At 39.2% G+C, this 23,129-nt stretch overlaps 1 protein-coding gene across 1 annotated transcript in view; it reads left to right on the top strand.

Annotated features, from left to right (window-relative positions):
- The window catches only part of GLDC (glycine decarboxylase), a 98,624-nt gene that overhangs the window by 16,089 nt on the left and 59,406 nt on the right, over positions 1-23,129 (top strand). The window contains exons 3-6 of the mRNA XM_060609799.3: positions 4,996-5,131; positions 15,568-15,732; positions 21,005-21,082; positions 22,765-22,912. Of these exons, the coding sequence (XP_060465782.2) occupies positions 4,996-5,131; positions 15,568-15,732; positions 21,005-21,082; positions 22,765-22,912 (527 nt within the window). The remainder of the gene's footprint in view (positions 1-4,995; positions 5,132-15,567; positions 15,733-21,004; positions 21,083-22,764; positions 22,913-23,129) is intronic.

Genomic DNA, 23,129 nt, shown 5'->3' with positions numbered 1-23,129 from the left:
GCTGGTGACAGAAGGGAGTCACTATTGGAAAGTCTCTTACATGGAATTATGTAACAAGAAAGTGTTCATTCTGAATTCTGCAAAGAGGAACAGCAAGAGGAGCAGTGTGAGACCCACCTGTAGATTCTTAGGGACTCAGGGCTCAGGCCACTGAACTCTGTTCTTGGTACATTAGGACCAGGGCATTATGCAATGCTCAGAGGCAGAGTAGTAAACAAGGTCAGAAGCAGGGTTTGTTCCATAAGAAAAGAACTTACTGCTTGAATTCCTGAAGGATTGCCTGGGGACTTTAATGGCTGGGGGTGGGGAGGGGCACAATAGTGAGACTAGCTGCTCCCCTGGGAGGCTATAGGCAAGCATTTGAAGAATGACACTTGTCTCCAAGTGTTTCTTAATGGACACTCCCTTTCTCTTTCTGTCTCATTTCCCCCCTAGTTAGTTTCACTGCCATTCTCATTAAGGAAAACAGTTACTGGAATTGGGTCTGGTTATAGAAGGAAGCTGTTTTTGTCACATTGGAAGGAAGAGTGAGGAATGTGCACTGTTGTGGGGTTTGCTCTGGGGGAGATGGAATCTTTTTCTTCTCTGTCTTGTCCACAGAGCTCTCCTTGGGCTATGCTGCCCAAGGTTTGGATGGCACAACTGCCTCTTTATAATGCTTCTCTTACTAGGTAGGGGGAAAAGACTGCCACTTTACAGTTATAGATCCTACACTATTTTCCCTAGAAAGGAATTCTGTTCCAAGAGAAAGGAATCTAAATCTAGTGTGAAGTGCAGTGGTAGATTTGCATGCTTAGGATTTTGGCTTTTATTTAGACCAATCATGCCCCAAAACTTGCCCTTAGAGACTGATTCTGCTAGGTTCCATTTGAGATAGGTTCAGTAGGTAGATCTCTAATTGTGGACCTTTCCTCTTTCCTCCTTTTCTCAATGTCCATTGGTTGGCATCATTTAACATAGTAATTCAAACTCTGGACTCCTAAATACATGGGGTTGGCTCTTTTGCTAATTGGGCCAAAGTGAGATTTCATTAGTGGGTATGAGAAATGGTGAGCAGTGAACAGACATTTGAAACAATTCAGGCACTTACCCACTAAGCTGTGTGTCTGGGAATGTTTTTTATGATATGTGACTGATGCAGCCTGAGGTCTTGATTTTATCACAATAAAGGAGCAGCTTTGTTCTTCAAGTCACAAACTGCCTTGGTCTCCAGGTGGGAAGTGTCTTCAGGATGAACAATGGATGAGAGAATGAAAAAGGCTTCCACACCATTCTCACTTTGAAAAGTGTGGCCAAGTAACTACCCTACTCTTGATGTCTCAGCAGTGTCAATTAGCTTGGTGTACAGAGGACTGCTCATTCTATTAACTCACTTTCTTCCCAAGAGAAGGTAAAATTGGTTGTAAAGACCAGCTATGATGAGAGCCAAATGGGGAACATTTGTGTTAGCCCCAAGCTGAATAGTGGTAGAGCCCATGAGTGCTTTGGCAGTTTGGTCCAGTGAGGACTAGAATAAATCTGTTATAGGATTAGAAACTTCATTGTCTCAAGTTTGATCATTTTCATGCTCTGGGTAGTGTGTGTGTGTGTGTGTGTCTGTGTGTGTGTGTGTGTGTTTGTGTGTGTGTGTAGTGTGTAAGAGATAGTGGCAGTTATGAGGGATGCTGATAATGTATCTGGAGACCCCAAAATCTCAGCTAGAATGGTGGAGGGATCTGATTTTTCCTTCTGCAGGAAAACCCATTCTCTCATACCTCTTAGCAGAACTGTCCAGGGTAGAGCCCAGTGGGTGCCTCAACTAGAGCCCAGCTCCCCTCTTTCCAGCAGCCTCTGCCACCCAAGCCCTGGTCCTGTCCTGGCCATATGCCTTAAACAGTTAGGAAAAGAAGACATGAACCCAGACTAGCCAGGTACCCACTGCCACATTCTACATCAGTTCAAGGTCTTCAGATAGATATCTATATCCCTTATAGCTGCCATTATGCCTTACACACTTGAATGAAACACTTGAAGAAATTTAAAGGCCCACTGGCATAAGTGAAGAGCAAAATAATTAATTATAGAGAAGACCCAGAAGCATAGAGGTTACTAGCCAAGAGAGCTCCAGATGAAAAATTACGGGAGCAGAGAGGGGTAGTACTCAGTTGACTGCAGCCATGTTATTATGTCTCTGGGGTTCCTCTTCCTGCAATTCCCATTAATTCACTTGATCCTCAGTCCAATTTTTTAAGGGGGGGAAAAACTTTAATCACTAAAATAAGAAAAAAAGTCAAGCTTGAGAAACAAGGCTTGTTGATCCTATAGTGCTTCTGTCATTACATGGTGATGTGTTGCTCTATGTCCACATTTCCCTTTTCTTACAAGGACACCAGTCATTGAATTAGGGCTGACCCTAATATATCCTGAGTTCATCTTAACTTGATTACATTATTGAAACCCTATTTCCAAATAAGATCACATTTACAGGAATCGGGGGTTAGGACTTCAACATCTTAGGACACAGTTCACAGGACTTCTTTGCCCATCTCCCTCCTGGACTAATGTACAGGCTTCTTACCATACCTCCCTGTTTCCAGGGTCTCCTCTCTGACCTAGGCACAGTATCATTACAATTTTCTTTCTATAATGTAGAAAAGATCATATTATTTAGTACTCTGTCACTCCTAAACGTTAAACTCTTGATTTGACAGATAAAGTCCTTCACAGACTGTTCTCATTTGGATGCTAGACCTTTTGTCCTCATGACATAATATGGAAAAGGGACCCGTCCCTCTTTTATAGGATCTTAATTGAAGTTGGCCTTGCTGAATAGTGTGCCCGCCAGGCACTGCTAGTCTATCCCATCTCCTAATGGACTTCTCAATCACTCTATCCTAAGACTTTGGTAAGTGATTGGATTTCTTGCATAATTGCTAAGGATGCTATATCTCCTCAGATATTGGTTTATTGAACTTCACATATTCCTAGACTTTCAATGGAATAAGGCAAGGTTGTCTATCATAAGTCAGTTGAATGATATTTACTCATGTAACAAAACTGTCTTCTCTTGGTGCACCTGGGTGGCTCAGTTAGTTAAGCGCCCGACTTCAGCTCAGGTCATGATCTCATGGTTTGTGGGTTCAAACCCCGCGTCAGACTCTGCTGACAGCTTGGAGCCTGGAGCCTGTTTCAGATTTTGTGTCTTCCTTTTTCTCTGCCCCTCCCCTGCTCGTGCTCTTTCTCTCTCTCTCTCTCAAAAATAAACAAATTAAGAAAAAAACCCTGTCTTCTCTTTCTTTAACTTAGTCTGGCAAAATGATACATTTCTTGTAAATATATTTCTTGTGAAAGCATGTGGAGTGGGAAGGTAGATTGGAGGGTAAAAGTGCTTTCTTTGAGGATAAAGGAGTAATGAGAGTAATATTCACATAGAGTTCAGAAAGGTTAAAAGAAAGTGAAGCATCCTTCTAGCCAGTTGGCCATTTTAGAGACGGCTTATATTTTTCTCTGATATAGTAACAATAAAATCAGATAATTCTAAGATGTAAGTGACTGAGTCCCTGAGAAGATCTTAAAAGAGCCAGACATTTGCCCAAGTAGTTAAATTTTTAGCAGCATGATGCATCTATATGCAGAAGGGCAGAGAAAGAACCATGTAAGGTCATTTGTATCTGGAAACTATTAGTATAAGTGCTGTACCTGTAGCAGGTCTGTACCTGGTCCAGTAGGGAAAGTGTAGAATCTGTAGTTAGATAAACTGGGTTGTAACCATTCAATTTAAAAGCCATGTAGCCTTGGGTCAGTGATCTTGTTCATTCCTTAGATTCCTTAGCTGCATGAAAAGCATTTGGTGCAATTCTTGGCAAAGAGTAATGCTCAAATGTCAGATGCTATTATTATTTTGTTATTATGATATGAATGACCCCAAATAGGGTCGCACCTGTACCAAAAACTTTGTACTTCCTTTTCAATTATCTAAATGCTCTAATGGGAATTCTGGTTAAAACTGCATCTTTTATGGGGTGCCTGGGCAGCTCAGTTGGTTAAACATTCTACTATCACTCAGTTCATGATCTCACAGTTCCTGAGTTCAAGCCCCATATGGGGCTCTGTGCTGACAGCTGGGAGCCTGGAGCCTACTTCGGACTAGGTCTCTCTCTCTCTCTCTCTGTCCCTCCCCTGCTCGCGCTCTGTCTCTCAAAAATGCATAAACACTAAAAACATTTTTTTAACTGCATCTTTTATGACAACTAATATTTTACACTGTTGGGTGAAGAGCTTTTTATAAGTAGCCCTTTCAAGGGTGCCTGGATGGCTCAGTCGGTTAAGTGTCTGACTCTTGGTTTTGGCTCAGGTCATGATCTCATGGTTCGTGAGTTCGTGCGCCATGTCAGACTCTGCGCTGACAGCCCAGAGCCTGCTTGGGATTCTCCCTCCCCCCCACCCTCTGCCTCTACCCTGCTCGCACATGCTGTCTCTCTCTCTCTCAAAATAAATAAATAACCTTAAAAAAATAAATAAGTAGCCCTGTCAGTGATACAAAGGGAAAAGCATCCGAGTTAGTAGAGGAGTTTTAGAGAAAAATATATATAGGTCATGTATTTTTAAGACTTATGCCAATATTGGTATAAGGCAATTTAAAAGGGAAAACAGTACTTTACTAAGAGAAAACTGAATTTTTATTTGGTGTAAATACCACAGAAATGTAAAGGAACCAGAGGAAAGTTGGAATGAGGCAAGTATTAAAATTGGGTAATTCTAACAAAGCCAAAAAAGGGAGCCAAAAAAAAAAATTGTGAGGAACCAACTTTGAGGAGTAATTGAGTACTATTTTGTGGATTTTTGAAATTTCTACATTTAGTCCTTAGTGCTGTTAAGGGGTTGATTCTTATATTTTCCAGATAGCTGTTTTCATATATAGGGTATATTCAAATGAAATAAAGGTCTTCAACTATAATTAAAGCTCTCTTTTGCGATATTTTTTGCCTATAATATTTCTCTCTTTCTTACAATCAGGTGAAAATGAAATCCTTACAACTCTGCATGCCATTTCCAGCAAAAACCAGATCTGGAGATCGTATATGGGCATGGGCTATTATAACTGCTCTGTGCCACAGACGATTTTGCGGAACTTACTGGAGAATGCAGGATGGTAATGTATTAGTTGATTGAATACAGGAATACTGTGTTTTGATTTGCATTATTTCCCTCCATTTTCCCATGCCCTCCTCCCCCTTGGAGCATCAGAACTTATACACTAACACCTACACTCCTGTGTTTTCTCTAACCTCCAGGAACCTACCTGGCTTTCTCTGGTTTGGGAAATTTCCTTACTTAAATGTAAAGAAAATGTTGAGGTTCTTCCCACTTTTATTCCCTTAAAACATTCTAGAGCTCTAAAATGTCGATGGTGTTAATCTGTTCCAATATAATGTTCATTCTGTCTTTGTAAGCACATTGAGCAAGATGTCAACTTGTAGGTGGACAGATTCAGGGCTTTATTCTTCAGAGACACTGGGATTTTAAGGTTATGTCTTTTTTTTTTTTTTTTTTTTAAGCCTATGTCTGAGCTTACTCTGTGAGTCTGAATCTTAGTCCATTGCCTTCTCAGGATTTTAGGAGTGTCCTTTACCTCCTTCCCCCAATATTCTGTGTTCATAATCAATGGCAAAAGCAGACATAGTATTAGGTAAATGGAGATTAAAATATCAGCTTCATTATTTAACACTTTGTAGCGAAAGAGAACACATGTATTCTGTGAACAGGCTCTTCTAGAAACAGTAAAAGAAGGGATGGAGCTGCACATACTCAGTTGCTTGCTCTGTTCTTATCTCACCAATTAGGAAACTCATTCCTATTCTAGGGGTGTGCCTGCTAGTGTGTGTGTGTGTGTGTGTGTGTTCTCCCTTGTTCTGCCCACTCTTGCTGCTACTGTTTGCACAACTCTGAAAGTGTTTCCCCAACACTTAAGGAAAACACCCAAGTCCACATCCATGCTATTTTGCTATTTTCCGTTGCAGTTGGCTGTATGATAGGAAGAACAAAACAGAGGTTCACATCTCAATACTAAATAAGAAAACAACTTGGATATTTCTTGATAGGCAGAGGTCATGGCTCCAAAGGAGCCTGAGAGCAGACCAGGCCATCTGCTGCTTCTGCCCAGTGGGAAATATTATCTGACTATAGAGGAGGAAAGATGGGGATGCCTGGGCCTTTCTTTCTCTTGGTTTTGGATCACTATCATTACATACACTTTATTTGAAGTGTGAATGTTTGAATATGAAATTGTATTTCAATTGATGTCTCAAAAGGAATGTATGCACTTATTTCTGGTGTAGAAACAGAAGTGTGGAGGCAATGATAATTCCCAGATGACTTTTTTTTTGAGTTGTTGCTGTAAGAAATAACTTTTTTTTTTTTTTAATTATGTAGGCACGTATAACAAGTATGCAGATGCCATTTCTTTGGTCCATAAGTATAGCTGTACTTGAGTTTTATAAAACATCAAATATAAATAACCTGAAACTGTAATAATACACAATTGGCTTCTTACACAGACATACAGGAAGTACAAGCTGAAAAATTGAGTAAATTAACATGGTTTTACATTAATATATATAGTGCCAGTTAATATTTAAAAATAAGTTTCAAGGGGCACCTGGGTGGCTCAGTTGGTTAAGGGTCGACTCTTGATTTCAGTTCAGTCACGATCTCAGGGTTGTGAGTTCAAGCTCTGTATTGGGCTTTGCACTCACAGCATGAAGACTGTTTTGGATCCTCTGTCTCCCTCTTTCTGCTACTACACTGCTCAATATCTTAGTAAATTATAAGAAAAAGGCAATCTTATCAAAGCCTAATCTCTAGAAACTTATTTACTCAGTTTCCTGGAGCCCCAATTTCACCCTCCCCTCCATAGTGATATGGAGAACAAAGAAAAAGAGGAAATGGCAGATAAAATTCAATTTCCTAGGGCGCCTAGGTGGCTCAGTCCTTTAAGCCTCTGACTTCAGCTCAGGTCATGATTTCACAGTTCTGAGTTCAAGTCCCATGTCAGGCTCTGTGCTGACAGCTCAGAGCCTGGAGCCTGCTTCAGATTCTGTGTCTCCCTCTCTCTCTGCCCCTCCCTAGCTCACACACTCTCTCTCTCTCAAAAAAAAAAAAAAAACAGTAAAAAAATTTTTAAAAACAAGTTTCAATGCTTGGCACCTGATGATATAAGAGGTAAGTTTAATTTCTAGTACTACCAATTATCATGTGAGGATAGATTAAGCAATTGCCTCTGCAATTCAAAGGTAATTATAGCAAGATGTAAAGATTGTCTTTTAGGTTAGCATATGTAAAAAAATCAACTTTAGTAAAGGGAAGGTAGGCTTCTCTGTGGGAAATCATAAGTTGCCCCAATGTGAGCTTTTGCAATACCAAAGGACATGCTCCACAGCAATAAATTTTAAATTTAATTTGAATTCTCAGTGATCAGAATTCTCATTTCTATATAATGGCTTTATATAAGTGGCTCTTTACCCGCCACCCTAGGACAGACTATTGAGACATTGATTAATCCATTTTTTTTACCTTAAAAACAAATATGTAACCCTCATACCCCAAAAAAACTCAGGAGCTGCCAAAAAATGTACTGTTTTGTTGTAGTCAGCACATGAAGATAGGGCCCTCTGTGGGAGGGAAAGAGCTAACTTCTGAGCACCAGTTAGCAAAACCAGATGAGTTCACACTCCTTTCTGATTTTTGTAATTTTTCATTTCCCTGATTCCACTGAGATCCTGCTCACTCCCTCCCTACCCCCTCATTCTCTCCTTAAAACATCAAGCTACCTCTTGTACACATACCACACCATATACACGCACATATGCACACACACATACAAAGATGCAGACCCATCTAAGAATACACATTTTTTGACAATTTTGGCATTTTGAAAATGTCCTACTTAAACTTTGCACAAAGTGTTCTTAGCACCAGGAATAAACCTGGTGTGGCTACTGTTTATGACATGGGAACTTATACTTGCCTGCATACCACCCACAAGCATAACTGGTTTCTGGAGTCTGTGAGGGGCTGGACGTGTGTTTCGCTATCAGTACAGATGACAGTTATCTGCTGCCTCAAGTCCAGACCTGTAGTTCTGAGGAAAAAGGCATTTGTGCGGGCCAGCACAGAAGTTATCCTGGATGTATGGGAGCACAGCACCTTTGCATCATTTTCTGCTTTTGCATGAATGCAAAGCAGACCTGGTTGCTCAGAGTGCTTTGTCCTAGATGCTGTTACTTGTGTCCCATCATTATAGGCGCCAGATCCCTGGCCACAGCTTTTAGTTTGAACATGCTCCATTCCTTCATTAGTAAGAGAACAGGAAAGAACTATCAAAGAGGTAGAGTTGTTTGTGTTTTGTTGTTGTTGCTTTGCTTTTGGTATGTGTGAGAGAATGTATTTGCATTGCTGAGGCATGTTTTCCACTATGGTTTTGATAAAAGTTTGAATGATAAACTCCAAATGCAAATGGTCTGTCTCTCTTTCCCCTTACAAAATAAGCCTCAAAAGTACATGAATGAGCTTCAGCATTTCTGAATAGTGGCCAGGGTCCTTCACTCTTGGTGGCCATAGAGAATATTCACCATATTGCTTCCTGGCTGTGAGTGGATGTGTTAATTTACTTTAGGAGCAGCCAGGATTTTGAGAGGGAGCCAATGTTGTTTTTGCTTTTCAGTCCTGGTTTTTGGGCGCATTTTACATATTATTCTTTTCCATTTAATGAAAGCGGATTTGAATCACAGAGTAATATTGTACCTCACCAGCACTGATAGAGAGGGCTGTGCACATGAGATTTCACATTATCATCCTTCTGAATGGTTTCCATAGAGACGGAGCCAACAAATTCCGGTAACGTGAGGTGAAAATAAATGGACAACATAGCTTCAAAAGAATACAAACATTGGGGCTCTTACAAGAAAATTTACATCAGGTCCAGAATTTTATTTTCTGGGGTCCACTGCTACAAATCTTTTACTGCTGATAACATCAGTAACTAATATAAAAAAACTTATATATTTTTTGTACCTATTTCTGTTTTGTGTAACTTTGGCACTGGGATTAAAATGACAGAATCTAATGAATGTTTGTCCTACCTCAAAACCCACCATCATCTTCTTTCTCAATTCTACGAGGAAGTCACAGCCCCAAATCATGAAAATACTGATTATTTTGAATAAATGTTAATGCCAAGTTGAATATATCAAACATCCTGTTTGAGCCAGACAAAATGCCTTCTTGGATGTGCAGATGCTTTAAAAAAAAAAAAATTAAAATACAACAAGAAACAGAAGTGAATTCAGTTAAATAGTCAGTTGAAATATAGAAAATGTAGAAGCACCCGGTTGGCTCAGTTGGTGGAGCATGCAACTCTTGATCTTGGAGTTGTGAGTTTGAGCCCCACATTGGGTGTAAAGATTACTTAAAAATAAAACCTTTAAAAAAGAAAAGAAATAAAGAAAAATGTAGATTACAGACACACTTTCTTAATCAGTGTATTTTGTCTAATTGAAGCATGTATTACAGCAGGCCCCGTGTTAACATTTCTCCCCTGAAATGAGGGTTTTCTAGTATCCTTGGGCCTCAGACTCACTGAACTGAATTTTTAAAATAGATGCTTGTTAAGACCTTTAATGCCAGTTATTTCAGTACTGTAGAAAATGTGTAGACTATAAAGGAAGTTCACCAGTAAAAGAAGTGGGATCATATGTTATTTTTTTGCAAGAAAAAATTATATCTCTCTACCTTTAGCAGTGCTAATTAGCATCAGCCCAAGTTTGGGCTTATGAAGTGATGAGCACAGTGAGAAAGGATGAGCAAGGGAAGAGAATATTAAATCTCAAAGTCTATTATGAAAGGAACAGCACAGTCTCTGGTATGAAGGACTGTGCTTGGGAGGTATGGGGTTTTTTCCTGCAGGTAATGGGGAGACATCCCCATTTAAGCAAGGAAGTCAAATACAGCACACGTCTGCACCACAGATATTCAATAGTTTCCTGTTCTAAGGACAGCATCAGGGCAGTAAGGCGATAAAAAACAAGCGGTGGATAGAAGGCATTGGAAGGAAGACTATGGGAATTAATCATTATTTGCTCTCAAAAAAACTGTATTTTCTACCTTGAGAATTGGCAGAGTGCCTTTGAAGGAATAAGAATATTCCGGAAGAGAAACTAGTTTGTTTGGGGGATCTAGTTGGAGGAAGAATAGGCAATGTGAGGCTGACACAAGATGTGATAAATTTCCAGGGGGGGAAAAAAAAAACTTTCCAAGTAGAAATATCTAATAATATCTGAGTAGAACTATATGTAAATCCTCTTAAAGATCAAAATAGGGGAAAAACACAACTTTTCAAAACAACTAAAATTTAGGTAGGATTTTACCATTTCCAAATGCTTTATATATATATTAATCTCCTTTGAGTGCAAAGAAAACATGATATAGATGATGTTATCACCAAGAGAAATTGGCAGAGAGATTTAGTTACTTGTCCCAGTTCACAGGTAGTAAGTTAAAGAATTAAGGTTGAAACCCAGGGCATATTAATATTTAGTGTCATGATAATGCAGAGAAATCTGTGAATCATTATACTACTTAAGAGACATACAGATATGTTCTTTCTGGAGAGGGACATGGCAATATATACTGAGAACCTTAAAACTAGTTTTCATATACAATTCAAAATTCCACTTTTAAGAAATTATCCAAAGGAAATAAGACAAAGAGAAGGCTGTTCACTGTTATGCTATTTCTTTTTTTTTTTTTTTAATTTTTTTTTTTAAGTTTATTTATTTTTGAGACAGAGAGAGACAGAGCATGAACGGGGGAGGGGCAGAGAGAGAGGGAGACACAGAATCGGAAGCAGGCTCCAGGTTCTGAGCCATCAGCCCAGAGCCTGATGCGGGGCTCGAACTCACGGACCGCGAGATCGTGACCTGAGCCGAAGTCGGACACTTAACCGACTGAGCCACCCAGGTGCCCCACTGTTATGCTATTTCTAATATTTAAAACACAAAGCAATATTTAATTTGAAGGGAATTTATGGTAAATAAAATGATTTAATACCACATAACAATTAAAATTATGTTGTAGAATAATGAAGTTATTAGAAATTGTCCATGGAATAATGTTAATGAAAATCAGTATAGAAAAAATCAGTATAGAAAATCAGTATTTTCTCAAATCAGTATAGAAAAATTTACAGGAGCCTACCGGGAAGGGTCCGAGATAGGGTCACCTTTAGGGGTCAGGAAGGAAGGGCTTGGTCCTGGCAGCCGCGGCACGAGGTGGTTCGAGATTCTTCCCGGGATCGGCATCATGGTAGTGTGCTTGGTCATCCCTGGCATGAGCCACTGCGTACATCCACAGGTTCTGTAACGAGGGCAAGGAAAAAAGGGTTGCCTATTATCCGTATCAGTGGAGTCTGATGCAAAGAGATAGGCACATCTCTGGAGTTAATCGTTACTATGTGTCAAAGTGTTTGGAGAATATTGATTGAAGAAGCCTTTTCCTGACTGATGAAGAATAATTCAGTTATGCTCATCTGCCCTTTCTAGAAGGTAATGCAGTGTATCAATGTAGTACATAATAAAAACAAAAAAGTAAAATTAAAAAAAAATAAAAAGAAAAATGTACATAGGGCATAGTCTTACTTTAAATATAAATATGGGGGCACTTGGCGTGGCTCAATAGGTTAAGCATCCAACTCTTTATTTTAGCTCAGGTCATGATCTCACGGTTTTGTGGGGTTGAGCCCCATGTCAGGCTCTGCCCTGACAGTGTAGAGTCTGCTTGGGACTCTGTCCCTCCCTGGTTGCTTGTACTCTCTCTCTTTGAAAATAAAAATTTGCTATTATTTTTTTAAATGTTTATTCATTTCTGAGAGAGAGAGAGAGAGAGAGAGAGAGAGGCAGCGTGAGTGGAGGAGCAGAGAGAGAGAGAGGGAGACACAGAGTCCAAGGCAGGCTCTAGGGTCTGGGCTGTCAGCACAGAGTGTGATGATGCGGGGCTCAAACTCACAAACTGTGAGATCATGACCTGAGCCAAAGTTGGTCACTTAACCAACTGAGCCACCCAGGTGCCCCTGAAAATAAACATATATATATATGATATATATATATATATCATATATATATATGAGTTAATTTACTCTCATATATATGATGTAGAAAAGAGTAAATTAACTGACTGGTAATCTCACAATGTATACATATATATCAAATGATTACATTGCATACTTTAAATATATACAGCTTTGATTACCTCAATAAAGCTGGAGAAAAAAGAATTATAAAGAAAAGTCACAAATCAACAAGGGACAGACAACACAACAGAAAAATGGACAGCATAATAGTTGAGTGTGCTTGTCACAAAAGAGAAAAAGAAAAAACACAGAAAAGAAATGTATGTAAATCTTAACTATTATAACAATGGAGTTTTGGGATAATGAGTGATTTTATTTTTTTGACAGTTGACTGAGTTTTTCACTTTGTACAATGAAAAGGTGTAAGGTTGTAAATTCTTGATATATAAAGTGATTAATAAATGGTAGCAGAGGTCTTTAATATTCAGAATACAAAATAAAAAGGAAGTAAAAACCACCCAGAGAAAACTATAGTTTACACTTTGGTTTACTTGTTTTTATGAATTTATAAAAATGGGATCAAGGAATTTTACATTGCACTTTTAAAATTAATATATTGGGAACATCTCCATGTCAGGAAATATTCTTTTATCCATCATTTTTAGTAAATGCATAGTATTATGTGTGTATAGTGTCCAATCATTCTTTTTCGGTGGACACTTCATTTTGTTCCTCATTTTTCAACTTTCAGTGCTCTGATGAGTTCTTTGGAGCATTGCTCTCTGTATTCCTATTGTATATTATATGTCATTGGATATACCGGGTCTCTCCCATTCATTAGATGGACTAGCTAATCTGTGTGTACGCTCGTGTGTGCGTGTATGCAAGTTTGTGTGTCTGTCTATATGTAAAATAATGACTCTGAATAAAGTTTCATGTTAGCCAGGCATACTAAGCGTGTCTTTGTGGTGGCAGGCAATGCTGTGTGTGAAAGTCTTATCTGATGTGAGGTCACAATTGCTCCTTGTCTATGCCTTTTGTGTGACCCCATTTCTACTCAAATTCCTTTTCTACTTGTCTACAAAATGTATTGTGTGCCTCATTCATTCCAGTTCACCACCCAGTTAGAATTTGGCAAACCGAGTTGCTAAGGCAGCCTGTTCAAGGAGTTAACTGAAACAAAAATGTACTCTGCTGTGCGCACACGCACGCACACATGTGCGTGTACACACACACACACACATACACAGCTATACCAATAAAAGTTTTGGGAAAATTATTTCAAAGTCTTGACATTGTACTGCTTGGTAAAGCAAGTTCCCCCACCCACTTCTGCTTAACATAAGAAGTATTGTTTTCAAAGCCTTCAAAAAAGAAAAAAGAAAAAGGATGGAAATATCCTGTACATGATTACCAGAGGAGGAGAGAAAGGCATAAGGCTTGAAAAAGTGAAAACAAAACAAAAAGCCTAAATTTTTTTCCTAATGCTTTCCTGGCTGGGAAGAACAAAAATAGAGTTATGTCAACCATATGTGGGAGCGTGGGCCCCGATCTATCCCACTTTGGTGGTTGTCAGAGTGAACAGATTCTTGGTGAAAAGATAGCTCTACCACACGTTCTCAGTTACCCTCTATCTTATCAGCTTATTTTAGTTTTTAAAATATTATCATGGTGAAATAATTTCATTTATTATCACTTTTTCCCCATTACAATATGTTCTCCTTGATATCAGGGATCTATTTGCTTATTACCAGAACTTATTATATAGTTCTTGACGCTTAGGCATGTAATAACATGGATGAATGAGTGAATGAAGGAATGAAGAAAAAAAAGGATGAAGGCACTAAGTGGGTTAACTCAAATACCTAATAAACCATTTTTGGCTAATAACTGGAGGATATAAGGGTGGAACTCACATCTATGCTGCTTTCTAACCATTTATATCCTTGAATTTTTTTTTTTTTTTTTTTAGCATTTATTTTAGAAAGTCCATGCATGTGTGTGTACGTGCACTTAAGGTGGGGGGTAAAGGCAGACAGTGAGGAGAGAAAATCCTCATGAGAAGCCCGCCTGACACTGGGCTAAAACTCACAAACTGTGAGATCAAGAACTAAGCCAAAACCAAGACCCAGGTGCTTAACCAACTGAGCCACGCAAGTGCCCCTAAACAAAAAGTTTTGAGTATTAAATAGTAGATTCTTGGATGCTTTCCTATTGTGAACTGTGATTGAGGTAGTCTTTTAGCTAGAAGAAAGATAACAGGGAGTAAAACTTGTTTATGTTACTATAGGTAGCTTCAAGTAGATTTTAAGAGCCAGCTTATAATAAAATACAGTAAAACCTTGGTTCCAGAAACATGGTTGTAATCCAAAGCACTTGCATATCAGTGAATTTCAAGAACCATTGTCTCAGTTGTGATCATGACATAGCTCGTTTGTCAAGTTAAAATTTATTAGAAATGTTTGCTCAAGTTACTCTCAATTCAAGGTTTTACTGGACATAGATATGAAAAGGTTATTAAAATAGAAAGGTAAGATTAATAAAAAAAGAAATGTAAGATTAAAAAATAACTTAAAGAGATAGAAATGTAAATACTGAATGTACCCAAGCAAAAGATAATATTGTTACTATGACTTATCTCTGAGCTTCCTTACAAAGGTCAAAGGGAATGGGAATGAAAGCTGGTGCAGCCACTCTGGAAAACCGTAGGGAGGTTCCTCAAAAAACTAAAAATAGAACTACCCTACGACCCAGCACTTGCACTACTAGGCATTTATCCATGGGATACAAGTGTGCTGTTTCCAAGGGACACATGCACCCCCATGTTTATAGCAGCACTATCAACAATAGCCAAAGTATGGAAAGAGCCCAAATGTCCATCGATGGATGAATGGATAAAGAAGATGTGGTATACATCTTGTGGTATACAGTGGAGTATTACTCAGAAATCAAAAAGAATGAAGTCTTGTCATTTGCAACTACATGGATGGAACTGGAGGGTATTATGCTAAGTGAAATTAGAGAAAGACAAAAATCATGACTTCACTCATGACAACTTTAAGAGACAAAACAGAGGAACATAAGGGAAGGGAAACAAAAGTAATATAAAAACAGGGAGTGGGACAAAACAGAAGAGACTCATAAATATGGAGAGCAAACTGAAGGTGACTGCAGGGGCTGTGGGAGGTGGGATGGGCTAAATGGGTAAGGGGCATTAAGGAATCTACTCCTGAAATCGTTTCACTATATGCTAACTAATTTGGATATAAATTTTAAAAAATAAAAAAAATTGAAAAAAGAAAAAGAAAAAAACACAACAAAGGTCAAAGGGAAGCTTACTGATACACAATTCTCAAGAGGGCAAAATTAATTTTCAGTTACTAAATTCCAAAATGAAGACATTCTGTGAGCTTTTCCCAATAGTGGAGTCAGAGTTTGGACATGGCCTCTTATGTCTCTCACAGGATCAGCCAATATACTCCATACCAGCCAGAGGTGTCTCAGGGGAGACTGGAGAGTTTACTAAACTACCAGACCATGGTGTGTGACATCACAGGCATGGACACGGCCAACGCATCCCTGCTGGATGAGGCTACAGCAGCTGCTGAGGCGATGCAGCTGTGCCACAGGTGAGAGGCCCACAGGGCAAGGGACATCCTCCAGTCTCACCTGCTGTGCTGGTGAAGCTGGCCCTGTCAGTGTCCAGTGACTCATCCCTCTCACACAGACACACATAGCATTATACTAGTCACCTGACATAACAAAATCTGAAATAAAACTGTGGCTTTTTAAAGCTTTTTAAGCCACTTGTTACCTTATTAAAGTTTGTATTTTGAGAAAGAGCATGAGCAGGAAGAGGGCAGAGAGTGGGAGAGAGAATCCCAAGAAGGCTCCGTGTTCTCAGTTCAGAGCCTAATGTGGGGCTCAAACTCATGACTTGTGCGATCATGACTTGAGCCGAAACCAAGAGTAGGCTGCTTAACCAACTGAGCCAACCAGGTGCCCCTAAAAAAGCAACTTTTTAAAGCCACTATTGTTCACTGTTTTACATTACAGAAGAAAAACATTTGTCCTCTTACATAGTGTTAAGTTCAGGGATGTTACAGCAATTCTGATATAGTATCAAGCTCCTTGCTCTGTACCATCTTCAGCGTGAAGTCTTGGTCCTCATGGTCACAAAATGACTGCTGGGGCTTTCATCATGACCTCTGTACCCAGAAAGAAGAAAAGGGGCAGTGTAAAGGGTGCTGCTAGCTAAATAAGCCCTCTTTAAAGAGTCTTGGAAGGCAGCTCTGCTCACCACTATACCACCAACGCTGCACTTTAAAGAAGCCCCAACTTTTGGAAGCCCCAACTCAGCAACTTTACTCTTCATTGAGCACATCTATCTACAAGTGGCCTGGAGAAATGTGGTTTTCACTAGATGGGCACATTGCTGCCCCCTTACATATTGGGATTCTGTTACTGTTATTGGTTCAGGACAGAATGGATATTACGAAGGAACTGGCAGTCTGTATTGTAATACTAAATATTACCTTCTTTCATGAAGCATATTGTTTTAGGTTGTATATAATTTTTATAGCCTGCTTTCTTTTTCTATTTAACAATATATGGTGAACGTTCCCCCCATTTCTTTAGTCAGCTTTTTAGGATATGGCTTTTATTGACTACATGATAGTACTCACTTGCATGGAAATACCATCATTTATGTAACCTCACCTCTATTTTTTCACACGTACTTTAATCCTATCTTTTACAGTTACTAATGTTCTTGTTATTTTTTACATCTTTAGAATCAATTTTGTCAAAGATTCCGATTATTTCCTGAGGACACATTTCTAGAAGTAGAATTGCCGGGTCATGGTATATACTTAACAATTGCTCTCCAGTTTCCACCTTCCTTTGCTTCTTGCCTTGTGAGTACATTTGAGCTTACCTTACTAGTAGAATTCTCATGTAGATGTCATCTGGTGGGGAAATCTGCCCACATTCACTGGTGTGTCTGTGAGGTTTTGTCCCTCTGGCCCTGAATGCTCATGTAAGTCTCTTTCTTGGCTTCCACAGACTTAAGGGATGGTTAAATTGGTTCTGTGTGCATGGAAGTTTCCCCCATACCAACAAACGATTCTTGGACAGAGGCAGGTGTCCAAGAATTCAACTCAATTCTGAATGACCAAATATGTATTTCTTATACATCATAACATTGCAGTAGTGAACTCCAAACTCGCTTACCAGGTATGGAAATGTCTAAATATCCCGCCGCAGGCTGTTCTGCTTCCCAAGCAGCCCTAGGGGTGGGCTCAGGCTCTTCCTCCTTATCCTGGGTGGACAGCCAAAAAGGAATATCTCTCTATTCTCAGCTTTTCATATTTTTGTCTTCCTCATCCACCTTTGTGCTGCCTTTTCATTTTCCTCCCTGACTCTCTTTCTAGGTAAGGGCTTCGATTTCACACTTGGAGAAGCTGAGGTCTTTCTTGTTGGTTCAGGGGTTCTGTCCTGAACTGATTTGAGTTAATGACCTACTACTCTGTAAATGCTTGGTTTGCTTCCTCTCTCTTCAGTCTCATACCTTCAGGCCTGCATTTAATTATATCCTTGAAAAGCAGCCTTGTGCTTTTTGTCTTCAGGAAAATGTTCTTTAAAATAGCAGTTTTTTTTTGTTTCCATCTTAGGTCATTTAGGCTCAGATGGCTCTTCTCTCTATTTACTTAGATTCACACTGTGAAGAGCATTGTGCTTTGGGTAATTAATCACTTTTGTATTTCCCCAACTCTACTTATTCTTCTATTAACTTATGCTTATTATAAAAATACCTGTTAAGAGTGGAAATAATATGCAAACAGTAGAAAATATAATGAAGTGAAACCTGCAGTCCTGTTCCATTGAGGAAACTGTTGTTAACTGGTCATTGTGTACCTTTCTGGGAAATTAAATGAAAAGCACAATATACATGCGCTTCCCACCTTTTTCACCCAGATGTGCTCATGATACATGAACTGTTATGTATCCTGTTTTAAAAACCAAATTCAACTGGGCATATTTGAAGATCTAATTGCCTTTATTAAACAATTCATAAATGGGGCAATGTTCCATCTAAAGGATAGAAAGGCTCCCTGAGGAGTTGTACAAGAAGGTTTTTGTTTTTTATGGAAAGCAGGGTAGGGCAAGAAAATGATAAGTAAAAGTAAAGAATCCAGGCAAGATCAGCTTCCCTTTAGGGAGGAGCTAAGGGGGTCTTATTATCCAGATGACCTCATCTAGCCTCTGGTGGATGGAGAACACCCCTATGACAGATCACCGTTGCACTTATCTGAAAATTCCTGATTCACAGGTTAAGACTAAATTTCTGGAGGAGGTTGAAACTGCAATTAGGTTAGTAATTAAGCCTTGGTTTGGTGACTAGGCTTGGCCCAAGAAATACCATTTTGGGCCTATGGTTTTCTTTTTAACAATCCCTATCAGTCTGCTTTCCTGAAATCATGAATTGTTAGAAAACTCCCAGGATTTGGGTCCTTTAGGAGCTGTGTGGTGCTGTACATGTCACAACTTAACTCAGTCCTTTTCATCTCTGCTAAATGAGGACATTTGGTTTAGATAATCTCTAAATGCTTCTTTGGCAGTAAAATGCTCAGATGTTTTTATTTCAAGAGTTAGTTTTGGGGCACCTGGGTGGCTGAGTTGGTTAAGCGTCCCAACTTTGGCTCAGGTCATGATTTCATGCCTCATGGGTTCGAGCCCCATATCATAGAGACTGGAGCTTGCTTCAGATTCTGTGTCTCCCTCTCTTTACTCCTCCCTTCTCATGCTTTGTGTGCGTCTCTCTCTCAAACATAAGTGAAAATTAAAAAAAAAAATTAAGAAAAAAAAGAAAAAAGAAAACAGTTTTTTATTTCAACTTGTACCCAATTGCTACCCTGTTTGTATTTCTCTTAACTCCTAGCATATTTTTCAAAATTTAAACCAACTTAAGATTGATTTTGCTAAATGGATCAGATTGGTGTTAAAAAAAACCCAATTCAACTGAGTAAATTTAAAGATTTTTATTCAATAAAGATAAATAAAGTAGAACGGAGCACCAAAGGCCTACAGAAAGGGAAAGGTTTCTCCCCCACCCCCCACCTCAATGATTTAATTTTCTTTTTTCAGGTTTTTATTTAAATTCTAGTTAGTTTATGTACAGTGTAATATTTGTTTAAGGTGTAGGATTTAGTGATTCAACAGTTATACAACACCCAGGGCCCATCACAACAAGTGCCCTCTTAAGTATCAATCACCTATTTAACCCATCCCCCTGCCCACCTCCCTTCCAGCAGCCCTCAGTTTGTTTTCTATAGTTAGGAGTCTGTTTCCTGATTTTCCTCCTTTTCCCCCCTCTATGTTCATCTATTTTGTTTCTTAAATTCCACATATGAGTAATATTATATGGTATTTATCTTTCTCCTAGTGACTTATTTCACTTAGCATAATACTCTCTAGCTCTATCCACATTGTTGCAAATGACAACATTTCATTCTTTTTGATGGCCAAGTAATATTCCATTGTGCATGCTCGTGTGTGTGTGTGTGTGTGTGTGTGTGTGTGTGTGTGCCTGCCCATGTGTGCATGTGTGTATCACTATCCATTCATCAGTCAATGGACATTTGGTCTCTTTTCCACAATTTGGCTATTGTTGATAATGCTGCTATAAACATTGGGGTGCATGTATCCTCTTGAATCTGTATTTTTGTATCCTTTGGGTAAATACCTAGCAGTGCAGTTGCTGGATCATAGGGTAGTTCTATTTTTAACATTTTGAGGAAACTCATAGTGTTTTCCAGAGTGGCTGCATCAATTTGCATTCCCACCAATGGTGTAAGAGGGTCCCCCTTTCTCTGTGTCCACACCAACACCTGTTCTTTCCTGTGTTGTTAATTTTAGCCATTCTGATAGGTGGGAGGTGGTATCTCATTGTGGTTTTATTTTGTATTTGTCTGACGATGAGTGATGTTGAGCATCTTTTCATGTGTCTGTTAGCCATCTGGATGTCTTCTTTGGAAAATTGTCTGTTCATATCTTCTGCCCATTTCTTCACTGGATTATTTGTCTTGTGGGTGTTGAGTTTGGTAAGTTCTTTATAGATTTTGAATACTAACGCTTTATCAGATACGTCATTTGCAAATATCTTCTCCCATTCCATCGGTTGCCTTTTAGTTTTGTTGATTTTGTCCTTTGCTGTGTAGAGCTTTCTATCTTGATGAGGTCCCAATAGTTCATTTTTGTTTTTGTTTTCCTTACCTCAGGAAATCCATCTAGTAAGAAGTTGCTATGGCTGATGTCAAAGAGGTTACTGCCCGTACTCTCGTCTAGGATTTTGATGGTTTCCTGTCTCACATTTAGGCCTTTCCTCCATTTCGAATAGATTTTTATGTATGGTATAAGAAAGTGGTCCAGTTTCATTCTTTTACATGTTTCTGTCCAGTTTGAAAGGGAAAGGTTTTTAAAGGTAGGTGAAGGAAGTCCTAAAGAAACAAAAAAGGGATTATTTAGAGCAAGGTCACTTTCCTTTGGGAGACAAGAAGTGTTTTATTAGGTGAATTACCTCTTTGGTGCTTACCAGGAAATTCTAGACTGACTAGTTAAGATTATATTACTCGGGAAGGTTGTAATCAGGTATGTATTAAGCCTCAGTTTGGTGACATGGGCCTAGCACAAGTGACTCCCATTTGGTAACTGTTTTTTTTTTGTTTTTTTTTTTTTAACAACACAAATTGGATTTCAGTAGAATTCTAACCACTGTAATTAATGCCTCATATTTTATACCATGCTCAGAGATTCCCTAAGTACCAATTTTGCTTTGCATTCTTAGAAGATACTTTGATTTCTTTAATGTGCATTTTTTAATGTGATTTTTCTTTCCAACAGACACAATAAGAGGAAGAAATTTTTGGTTGACCCCCGTTGCCACCCACAGACAATAGCTGTGGTTCAGACTCGAGCTAAGTAATTAATTTCACTCATTTTTTTGAACTCAGGGATAGTATCATGCTCATCTCTGTTGTTTCTTTTCTTACTTCCAAACTGATTGGAAGTGAACCTGGTTTAAATTGCGGTTGTTGAATTTTACTTTCTTTCCCACTTTCTTCCTGAGATCTTGCTGGTAAGAAAAATGTGTCAGAACTGAGAGAACACGAGTGACTTTAGTTGGCTCTGCTTTATTTATTTATTTTTAAAAATTTTTAATGTTTTATTTATTTTTGAGAGAGAGGCAGAGTACAAGTAAGGGAGGGGCAGAGAGATAGAGGGAGACACAGAATCCAAAGAAGGCTCCAGGCTCTGAGCTGTCAGCACAAAGCCTGAGCGGGGCTCGAACTCATGAACTGTGAGATCATGACCTGAGCTGAAGTTGGACGCTTACCAACTGAGCCACCCAGGTGCCCCACCTCTGCTCTATATTGAGTAACCATGTTATTTGTTTCCTTTTTGTAAAAATAAAATTAAAATATTAAAATAATTTCAGCAATGTTTCAGAGTTTGCAAAGCAGAGGGAGAAAATGGAACTCTCCCACAATTAGGGTTTTGTGTGTATTCTTGCAAACATAGTTTATACAGAATCCACTTAAACCTAGATGTGGTATGATATAGATTAAAGCAAGTGTACTGTATTTGTTTAGTGCTGCAATCAGATAAACAGCACAACTATCACTTGCCAGTGTGTTTATTTGCTTTCTTCTTGCTTTTTGGGTCTAAAAAAATTTTTTTTTAACATTTATTATTGAGAGAGAGAGACAGAGCATTAACATGGGAGGGGCAGAGAGAGAGGGAGACAAAGAATCTGAAGCAGGCTCCAGGCTCTGAGCTGTCAGCACAGACCCCAATGTGGGGCTCAAACTCACAAACCATGAGGTCATGATCTGAGCCGAAGTCAGACGCTTAACCGACTGAGCCACCCAGGTGCCCCTTTTGTGTTTTTTAAATGCTTGTTTATTTTTGAGAGAGAGAGAGACAGTGTGAGTGGGGTGGGGCAGACAGAGAGGGAGACACAGAATCCAAAGCAGGCTTTAGAATCTGAGCTGTCAGCAAGAGCCTGATGTGGGGATTGAACTCACAAACTGTGAGATCATGACCTGAGCCGAAGCTGAACACTTAAACTACTGAGCCGCCTGTTTTCTTCTTGTAAGAGCTGGGCAATCTCCCCCAACCCCATACCACCATCCCTTTAGAAGGTGTATTCTCACATATGATTGGAACTGGATGGTTAGGGAAGGTCTTTCTCTTTGTTTAATTGATGGTTTTCCATTCATCTAAAACTGATCCTGGGTGAAGGTGGTGACCTGGTGAGACAGCTCTGTAATTGCAGGAATTGATTCTTTAGTCCTAGGAAGCCATGTTCCTGATCCTCTCAGAAGGTTCTGGCAGGAAAGGGGTAATGGGAATGGTAAGGGAAGGTACAAGAGAGAAACAGAAGTCAGACTGTTGGCAGCATGTGAGATGGTGTGAAGCATTGTTACCAGTCAGGTGTGAGATGGGGGTGTGTGTGTATTGGATGAAGTTGGAGGGGGGGGTGGTGGCAACGAGGAAGGACACAGAATATGAATTCTCTATCACTGAAAACAAATTTTACGGAGTTTCATTTCCTTTTGAAAACCAAAAGCATGATTGTTCTTTGTCTTCTGTCTTTCCAGATACAATGGAGTTCTCATTGAGCTGAAATTACCCCATGAAATGGACTTCAGTGGAAAAGATGTTAGTGGAGTGCTGTTCCAGTACCCAGACACTGAGGGGAAGGTGGAAGATTTCACAGAGCTCGTGGAGAGGGCCCATCAGACGGGGGTAGGCAGCTGTCTCCTTGCGGGGGTCCACGTAGATCTGTCCCAACCTTGTATTATGATTTTTGGATGTGTCTTAATTTCCATATTTGTATCACCTGGAATGGTAAAACTGTCTCCTTCCTGCCTGCCTTAAAATTTGTTTTGTTCACCAACTAATTCCTGGTACATAGTAAAAACTCCGTAAATATTTTTTAGTGAATCAATGAGTAAATGGCATG

Source organism: Panthera onca, chromosome D4, assembly GCF_046562875.1.
Source record: "Panthera onca isolate mPanOnc1 chromosome D4, mPanOnc1 haplotype 2, whole genome shotgun sequence".
In the NCBI taxonomy this organism is placed as follows: Eukaryota; Metazoa; Chordata; class Mammalia; order Carnivora; family Felidae; genus Panthera; species Panthera onca.
This window is presented reverse-complemented; position numbering and strand designations above follow the sequence as displayed.